The sequence below is a fragment of the Ptychodera flava genome, chromosome 11 (assembly GCF_041260155.1).
Source record: "Ptychodera flava strain L36383 chromosome 11, AS_Pfla_20210202, whole genome shotgun sequence".
In the NCBI taxonomy this organism is placed as follows: domain Eukaryota; kingdom Metazoa; phylum Hemichordata; class Enteropneusta; family Ptychoderidae; genus Ptychodera; species Ptychodera flava.
Genome location: NC_091938.1, coordinates 16,290,956 through 16,301,160, shown reverse-complemented (window position 1 = coordinate 16,301,160; position 10,205 = coordinate 16,290,956). Strand labels below are relative to the sequence as shown.

At 38.6% G+C, this 10,205-nt stretch overlaps 1 protein-coding gene across 3 annotated transcripts in view; it reads left to right on the top strand.

Annotated features, from left to right (window-relative positions):
- The first annotated feature begins 5,439 nt into the window (after nt 1-5,439).
- LOC139143637 (progressive ankylosis protein homolog B-like) overlaps nt 5,440-10,205 on the top strand; it is an 89,073-nt gene continuing 84,307 nt past the window's right edge. Inside the window, exon 1 of one of the 3 annotated variants that reach the window (XM_070714132.1) lies at nt 5,440-5,833. In XM_070714132.1, coding sequence (XP_070570233.1) covers nt 5,747-5,833 — 87 coding nt within the window. In that variant the 5' untranslated portion in view covers nt 5,440-5,746. The remainder of the gene's footprint in view (nt 5,834-10,205) is intronic. The other 2 variants (XR_011554646.1, XM_070714133.1) reach the window with 2 other exon arrangements.

Genomic DNA, 10,205 nt, shown 5'->3' with positions numbered 1-10,205 from the left:
TTTTCTCCGAGGCCACTGGGACAAATTCAGACCCGGTGAGCGGGAAAATAGAAACATGCGCACGTACATGTGTGCGTTGACTATTTACATCCCACAGAAACACCATTCCAGAGGAGTTTTGGACCGTTTTTGTCTGAGACGCAAAAGTCAAAGTACTGGGTGATTGTGGTTAGATGTAATACGCAACAACAGCAAGCCAACGCATTTCAAAAACGCAAACGCGCATTTCGAGTTTGGACTTACATGTTACATGCGAAGCGTTTTCTGTCTCAATAACAGTGAAAACATTTTCACGGCCTTGGAGTCAGAACTTATTTGGTATGCCTGTGTGGAATGTACTACGTGTTGGACGTTTTTCGCTTCAGTTCGATTGTATGCGGCAGTTTAAGTCTGACAGAATGTTGCGACCAGGGGGTCTTGTAGAGACAAATGCGAACTTATTTGATTTGACTCGTGTGATTTTTATAAACACTGCAGACACAGTTTACGCGATATGCCTCAGATAACTATCACAAATTGTCTAAGGATTTAATACGTTATACATACATTGTCATCCACACGAAAAATTTCCGAGTTCAAAATGATATGATCATCCTCACTTTGTTAAAAAAACGCCAGGTTTATAGTATTATACATGCACCTATGATAAACCGTGGTATAACCAATACACGAAGAAAAATTCATACGTTATATGTGACACTGCGAACTACAGAAGCCGACAAACACCATACTTCTACGGAAATTGGGGGCCTTTTTTCTGGCAAAAATGGACGAGTGACACCCTGTGGCATAATCATCGTCACTTTGTTGGAAAAAATTGAGGTTCCTGTATGTAATACACGCACTTCTGATAAACCGTGGTCTAATCAACAGACCTACACAAGTAAGTTAATGCATGGGTGTTTGTACCCATCAAGCCCAAAAGTAAGAAAATGATCAGTTATCTTTAAAAACCACGCGATTTGATTGATATTTGGCCTAATTATTGGAATTATTAAATTCATTAAAATTAATGTCTGCCTAAATCTTGACGAGTTGAGTCACGTGACCAAATCTGATATTTTCCCGCCAAATTTATGTCTTTATTAATTTTAATATTCCAACCGTAACCCGTTAAATTTTCTTGATTTTCTCTGCACTTTTGGAAACAACATCTATCATATTCTTCCAAAAATACATGGCACTCATGAAACTCTATCTATACTTCTTTCTGATATTCAAAATATTCATGTAAAATGTCAAAAATATTGTATTTGTTGTTTTTTGTGAAGAAATGTTATTCAAAATTCAATAATTTTGCATCTGCCACTAGTTCTAACACAAGTTCCTATCCCATTTTACATTAATTGGTCATAATATTTTAAATATTTGATGTTTAACGGTTGGAATATTCAGTTATTTGCAATATACAATTTTGGCGGGAAAATAATAGATTATGGTCACGTGATCTGACGTAGGTAATATATTATGATAAATTTCAACTTAATCAAATGCAAAACATATTTTTGGCAATTTTCACAATTTTCTGACCACGTCTGATTAAAAAGTATGTTCAAACTGATTTTACATGTATGTAAGCCTATGCCCATGCATTAACATACCTGAGTACACGAAGAAAAAATCATACATTGTATGCAACATAGCGAACTATAGAAGCCGAAAAACACCATACTTCCATGGAAATTTGAAAATTGTTATTCTGGCTAAAAAATGGACGATTCTCCAAAATCAGCGAATCACAAATTGACAAAAGACGTACGTTCAAATTAGGCGGCACCCTCGTTTTCAGTTTGGTGTACCCTCGTGAAATTCACGACCGCCATCAGACATCTGACCAGCAAATGTAACAATTCAATGCATTAAATTGACATCCTTACAATCTATGCTAGACATCATAGCTGTAACCTTTGATAACATTTCAATAAGAATTTTTTGTTCTAAAACAGTGACATTTTCTTATTATCCGCCCTGCAATATGTTTTATTGTGCACAGTTTTAACTTTGCCGACAGAACGCATTAAGGTGTAGTACGCACCTCGGGACAGATATTCGGACTCTGGATTATTTGTACTGCATCTCTGGTCTACCGCTTGTTGGGGCTCATTTTAAAGCTCTTTGAGTAAGAAAAAAAATCATCATCTTACTTTTATCGAAAATTTTATCTTTCCCCCACAGAGTTAAGACAGTGATGGCAGCCATTTTGAATTTCAAACATGTATTTGTTTCTCCTGTATCAAACTTTGCATCGCGATTCCTGATTTTTATTCTTGAGTTTGAATATGAAAGGTTGAAAGTTTCTTTGAGGAATGTTTTTGAGCAAGAGCCTAAGTCTTTGAAATCACTTTAAAGGCATATACTACCTTAAATATATTATGTAATGTTATCATAAAGTGAATTCTAGTCCGGACAATGATCTAGTATTCGGCAATAACATGATTGTGACAAAACACACGTACGGTCGACAAGTTGAATACTTAAGCATTTCTACACAAATTGGGAGAGGACCAGGAAACCGTATTTCACAAACAGATCTAAAATGAAAAAAGTAAAGGAAAATAAGTGGAAAGTTACAACTGAATGACCTTTGACCGCGATTCTCTGGACTGATTTATATGACTAATGATAAGAGCGTGTAACCATTATACTCATTACGTTAGTCTAGCCCTGGAATCTATGAAACTATCAGACGGCGGTGGCGCAATTCAGAATACCTCTTCAAAAGTAACTTATCAAATATTGCGACATCGAAATACTTATGCATGCATGGTTGCTGACGCACACTTTTGAAGATACAAACAGCCCAGTCCCAACAGGTTCATTTGACTGGTTCAGGCGGGCTACCCCTGCTCCTTCGATGGCTGAAAAAATCTCGAAATGATACATGTTTCTCTGTCAATTTAAACTGCCACCACCGACAAGAACATGATTACCTCTGAAAGCCTTTTTTTTAACTTTTAACCCTTTACCGTTTTAAAGCGCCGGTAAAAACCTCTTGCACATACACGGACAACATCCGTGTGTACAGAATTCAGAGGCATGGCAAAGAGCGAGAGGAAAATCGGAGAGGTCGATCTTTTTCATCAGTCACATTAGGGTCACTATGTCTTGAGTAAATATAGCAGAAAAAGCAGATGATAATTTTGGCTAATTATTCTCCAAATGAACTCGAAAGATGCGTATACTTACAATAAATGTCTGCCTAGTTTGTTTGTGGATAGATATTAGGGAACAACTGAGTATATGACTCTATCATAACAACACCACAACATTTTTAGGACGACGTATACACAATACAAGAAAAAACGTTCGGTTCAGATATTGTGGACTCCTTAGTTTACTTGTAAGCCTCCACAGCGCATGCGCCATAAGACGTGTCTTCACTTAGATTTTAATGATGGGGCTCACATGGCACTCTCGTTCTATGTGACAACCACGTGATCAAAATTGTTGTGATGAAATCAATTCTATAATTAATTGGGAAATTAAAAATTATTTTAAAACAAATCTAGAATTAGAGTCATTTCTAACAAGTAACTCAAATGAAACCACTTTTTCGCTTTGCATTTCTGAAATTCAGGATTTCTGGCCATGCCCTGATGGGAAGAAAGAAATGTGAAGGGAGAAAATGTCCTCTGACTTGATATTGTTGAAAGTGAATTTCACTTTCTGTTTGTTTGCCATTTTAAATTAAAACCTGCATACAAAAATCATACAACAATCCCACTCACAGTCTAAATGTATTGAACGCATTATCATAGTAGAAAGCCAGATAACATTCGAAACTGAGCTCTGTACTTGTTTTATGCATTTCAAAAGAGGGCGTCCTTTCTTGATGAGTTGGAATGTACACAATTCTGCATACTGTTTGTAGTCATATATGTTATTCTCTCATTTCAAAGTTTTCATTCTCTCGCTTCTGAAAGTGAAACCCTGACTTCATTAGCTTTCTTCATGGTTTGCTAACAATTTGCAAAGGGGACGATTGCTTGTAGTGTTCTGAAGTAAGACACTATAAAGCACATTTATATCAGTTCGCTCTCCACTTCAATGAATTTCACTGACTTAAAATCGTTCGTTCAGAGTGGAAATTTAAACGAAGGAAATTGAGCACGGCCATTAAGGTACCTGCTGAAAATTGCCGCCTGGCCAATCATGGAGATTAAAGAGGTAGCGTTGGTACTGGTGCATGACAAGCGTGGCAGTTTAATAACATTTACATGTAATATAGGCCTCGCAGATGTGTGTGGAACAATTCTGCTGTTTTCACTTGTAGATAGGTAATTTTATAATTTTCTGTCAAAGTGCCTCATTCAATTTGAAGCGCCTACTAGCTTACTGAGTTGGGGAGAATTGGCTTTGACAAGTTTAGGAGGAGGGGACGGGGTAGAAATTTTATCGAAAGCAAATGTCTGCACATCAGATGCAAAAGGGGAGAAGTGTGCGCTGCCTCCTCTGCTTCTCGGTGTTTCCCCGACATGCATGTAGAAAACTGCTGTCACCAACTTTGATAATAGCAAGAATATGACTCAAAATCTTGTATGTACACTGTTTAGAAGGGCCTTACAGCCACTCAGACAAGTTGACAGCCACAAGTATTACTGCTACTTCCGAAAAGATGGCACCTGAAGTAGATGTACTTCCTCAAGGGGATATTGATAAGTCAAATATCAGTACAATATATTGAAAATTTTTGTTTAGGACTCGGAATCGGCACGCGCTAGAATATATACAGTAGAAAACGGATGTCTCCCCAGCCCTCTACTGTCTATGGCTGTATATGGTTAAACCAGAGTTAAAATCCTTTGGCCCGATTCGTTATTTTCTTAATAAGGTTTGTCACAGCTGGGTTACTATGTTGCGGACAAGTTAGATAGTGTTGAATAACCGCAAGACAGTTAGAGCACGGAATGGCAGATTCAGAGAGGAGTTATCTGAGTATGCGCCTCGAAAGTGAAAAACTTAAAATCTTTGCTCAAACTTTCCTCAAGGAATAGTTCAACCGTTCTCTTTCAAAATCAAAAATACAAACGGGGGGGGGGGGGGGAGGGGGGGGGGTCGCCGTTCAAATTTTGGTACTTGAGAAACAAATACCAAAGATTTATCGATAGGCTCCCTATTTGAAATTCAAAATGGTCGCCATCCCTGTGTTAACTCTATGGAGAAAAATAAAAAAAATCGATTTTCGAAAAAATAAGACGGTAAAAAGTTTTCTTACACTAAGAGCTTTAAAATTCACCCCCACGAGTGAAAGATGGGAAAAGAATTGTAAAAGTTTGAGAGTCCGGATAGCTGTCCCCGGCCGAGACGCATTCTGCCTTAATTCGACAATGTTCTAAAGGGGGCTATCCTTTTGCCAACAGCATCCGTTGGGAAGGAGGGTCAGTGAGTTTAAATGTAGATACTCAAAATCATTCCCAGAAAAGAGTAAAAATCCATTATGAATTGATCTGATCATGAACTTCAACAAATGGAATGTATTCCCAGGATATCCATCGAATCGTCAATTGTAGCAAACTGTATTGACTTCATCATATTGTTATTTGTGTCGTCATGCACGAGGTGACCCTTATGAACTTTAGGCTTACAATGACGCTTCCGGGTTGTCACATTAAATTTGTGTTTTGTCAACACGGCGCACCTACCCCACGATAATCGGTTTTCAATGTCATCACTTGGTGGTCCTTCGTAGCCATCCACATTTTCGGCAGCAACTATTCCAGAGACGTGAGAGCGCTCACTCTATAGGATGGCAGGGTTTTGGAGTTATTGGTCCCTGGTAAAGTATTTTGCTCCTCTTGCCTTGACTATCGTCATACAAGATGTTGGTGAACAGGTAAAAATGCACGCTTTCTCCGTATGTGTGCTCAGAGCGAGGACTCTGTTCTCTCCCCCCCCCCCATCCAAGCAATTTCTGATTCAACTATTTATATTTTAAAGTAATGACCTTTGTGAATATCAAGGTATAGTCACGGCGGCGTCCCATAGTTGTCGACAGAGAGGCTCTGTTTATTCGGTGAAAGTATATAATACCAATATGGCTGCCAAAAGACAATGCAGACATCAACCCACCTTCTCGTCGGAGACTAGTGCCACAGGATACGTCAGTAAATGTATTACCTATGTATTTACTCTGCTAGTTTACCATAACGGTGATAACAACTGATAAATCAAGGGACTGCCTCTTACACCAGTTGGAAGAACTGTCATAAACGAACAGCAGAATAGATTATATAGTTTTTGTAGACAAATTCTGTTCCTCAGAAAACGTCACATTGCGTTCGCAGATTTTCTAGTCGACGTTTCACGTTCACTTGAAATAGCAATGCCGCACCGCATTTACCCGTTTAGCCCCCGTCCATAGCAAAATTATCTCAAGTTAATCACACACGTGTGCATGTTCGCTGCACATTTTAATGCAAATGCAAGTGTAAGCGCTCACAGTAGCTAGTATATGTGGTATAGGGTTACTGTATGTCTATGGCCAGCCAATCGCGAACTGAAAGTGTGGGTTCTCTATGTTTTGAGCGGATATTTCCGAAGGAACACTGAAAGAATCCGGTTTACAGAGTCCTGGGGTCCTGTTGCAATTTCACCCTGTCGTGACCGACCTTCGTGTTACAGCTTACCATTTATCAGGTCAATCACAGCCCATAAATCGCAAGGAAACATGAGTTATGAAAATTCTAATAGTTTTTATAGAACGCAAAAAAAAAAAGGATTTTGGCTCTTGCCGAGAGCTCGCGCGTGTGCCAGCCGTGGTATATCGCCAATATACCACGGTTCTTTTCGCGTCTCGACCAATCAGATCGCTGCATTTGCGCGTTCAATATACTGGTATGATATAATTTCAAATAACGATGTGCCATATCATTGGTTCAGGACTAGTGCAAATTCAAATACATATGTACTGTTTTCATCTCACGCAGACGTTTGACGAAGTGGATGTTGATAAAAGGTAAACTTTTGACCCCTTAGCTTTATTATAGAACGACTTTCGACCCATAAACAATTGCTATGCAAATCGCTGTCCAACACACATAAACAAGTGTTGTAATGCGCATATACATGTTATAGTGAACCCGGGGCGATTGCCTTTCGAGTGACAGTACAATTGGAATGAGCGATATAAACTTTTGACCCATGATTTATAAAATGTAGATTATAGTCATCAGCATTGGGACAGAAAATGGAGATGTTTGACACCCAAAGCAGGTTTAACGAGAAATGGTACTTTTCGGCTAAATCTGGCTGTTCCAACTCCAAAGCACAAACTACATATTCGTAGAGATGCAGTAGATCTTCGTATTACGCGATTACTTTTCCGTTCTCTGTCCTTTCCTTTCTATCAATAACAAGGATACAGAAAGTGAAAGAAAAGGAGCCAATCCCAACATTACGATTGTTTAGACACATTGCATCAACATATTACAGTTGCGCTAAAGTGACTGATTATAAAATGTCAACCCTCAACGAGTACAGAATGACAGAACGTTTTTGGTGTTCGCCTTTATTCAGCTAGTGGATCCTATTCTCGCGAGCCAGAGCAATAATTTCCGCTCCGCTGACCTACGCAAAATCAACCTCTTAACGGGTAGCGCTAAGCTGTTGCCGTAAAGAGGCGCGTGCTTACGACGATGGTGGATCCAAGGGGGGTTAGAGTGAAGCTACAGTGAAACTTCAAATTTTCAAGTTCTAAGTCACTGCGAAAATAGACCCGCACAGTTTCTGCAGTTTGGCATGCATAATTTTGAATATCTATGAATCGGGTAGACATACTTGAAAATTACACGACTTTCGGCGTACATGATCGATAGCTTCAAATAATACTTTGGTTTGTGATGGCCTATGGCAAAGTCACAACGTCGTTAATGTCTAACTACACATTTGCATACGAAAGCAGAACTGTGGTTAACATGATACAGTTTTTCTGGTGTCAGACAATTGAGAGTTTAGAAGGTTGAGCTCTAATCCCAGACAGTAAAAGTTTATTCCAGGAATTGAGAACACCTATGTGATTGTCCAAATACCACTGACTACTGAAAACAGCATCCCCGTTTTTGCTTTCGTGTTACACTCATAGTTAGATGTTCCCTATTCCTCATCTTGGTCTGTATACTACCACGGTGACCATGTGGATTTTTTTCTTTTTCGAACATCAAGTTCGGCTTAGCAATATGCCGACCCATGCCAATTTGGTTTTACCACAGGGGCTCTTACTTCTTGTTTATTTGTGCCTGTGTTTGTTTGTTTGTGTTTGTGTTTGTTTATTTGTTATTTTTCATAAAATAACAGCGAAAAGCTGTTTTGTTAATATTTGTCAATAAAGAGCAGTTTATTTATTTGTTTGTTTGTTTGTTTTTTGTTTGTTTGTTAGTTGATATGTATTTCGATGGTTAGGGTGAGGGTTAGGCTTAAGTTAGGGTTAGGGATGGACCATTTGATATCCGGGGGGGGCTTGGAAGATTTGGGGGGAAAAAAGATGCCAGGTGGAGTTGCTCGAAAAAAAAATCTGGCTTTAAGTGGCTGATGGAAAAACAATTATGGACCATTGCGACTTGGAAAAAAAAATCTTGGCAATTGTTCGATGCACATTGCAGCATCAATAAAAATCAAGCAGTAGCTCTGGAGTTTTATAAAGCATAAACCATTTCAAGCTTGAGGAACAATAACTGAATATGAACAATTGTACAGTATACATGACCTTCTGATTAGAGGAAGTATGCTGAAATTGAAATTGCTCACCCGTGTTTCCAGAAATGTGTAAATCTGAATGTATGGATTTTGTCAAAATACCACAAGAAGAGAGACAGCCTGCCATGAACTGGGTCAAGTGGACTCAGTCAGTCAAGTGGACTGTTCAACTTGCTAATATCACTCAAATCAGGACACTTGTCAGACAATGACATATTTTTTTCAAGCACAAGTAAATGCCTGCCATAAATGTACATGATTTTACAAATAATCTTCATTGAAATCAGTGAACTGGAATAAAAGTTATGGAACACTGTCTCAGATTTCTTTTCCTTGAGCTTTTTTATATGAAAAAAATCTGAAAAAATACTCCCCAAGTGCCACCAAATAACACTATTTTAATCTCTGTTTTTCAAAAGCTCCAATGGCAGGAGGGGGACACCCCCTCCTGACCTCCCCCCGCGACCGCTGACACGTCGCTTGTGGTGCTTCGCACCACGTCTTCGCCCTCTTTCAACAAAAGCCTGGGGAGAACACTGCTGCCATAAATGTACATGATTTTACAAAGATATGTAGGATGCCATCATCTCTTCTGATGACACCAGTGATGTTCTCAGAAAAGTTTTCACTGTAAGTTGTTAATGCTTAATGTAGAACTCAGTAATCAGGTTATTTGATTTGTATTTTCAGTGTGTTACCCATGGTATATATAAGATCTATAAACTGATATTTTTGTAAAGTGAATCAAAAATGTACATGTATTTACATATCTTTATTTAGTTTCTTGAATATAGTCTCTGTGCGATAGAACAGCATCTTGTTACTGGGTGTGAAAAACCAAGCAAACAAACATTGCACTGAACTTTGGTAAAAAAAAATATATCTCGAAGAAGGAAAGTGAAAAAAAAAGTTGCCAGCATATGCCCTGTAAAAAAAAATAATTCATGGTGAAGAAGGTGGGAAAAAAAATAATGGCTCTCCACCAATCTTCCAAGCCCCTCCCCAGGATATCAAATGGTCCACCCTTAGGGTAAGGGTTAGGGTTAGGGTTAAGTTAGGGTTAGGGTTAGGGTTAGGGTTAAGTTAGGGTTAGAGTTCGGGTTAGACTTATTCACTTCCTAAATATATAGAGGGAGTGAATAAGTCTAATCCTAACCCTAACCCTACCTTAAGCCTAAGCCTAACCCTAACCCTAACTTAAGCCTAACCCTAACCCTAACCCTAACTTAAGCCTAACCCTAACCCTAACCATCGGAAATACATATCAACAAACAAACAAACAAATAAATAAACTGCTCTTTATTGACAAATATTAACAAAACAGCTTTTCGCTGTTATTTTATTAAAAATAACAAATAAACAAACACGAACACATACACACAAACAAACACAGACACAAATAAACAAGAAGTAAGAGCCCCCTGTGGTTTTACTGTAGACTGAAGTTTCATTGTGAGGTCTAGCATGTAGTGAACTCACCAAGTTCAGCTTCAAAATGAACGTTCAGACCATAT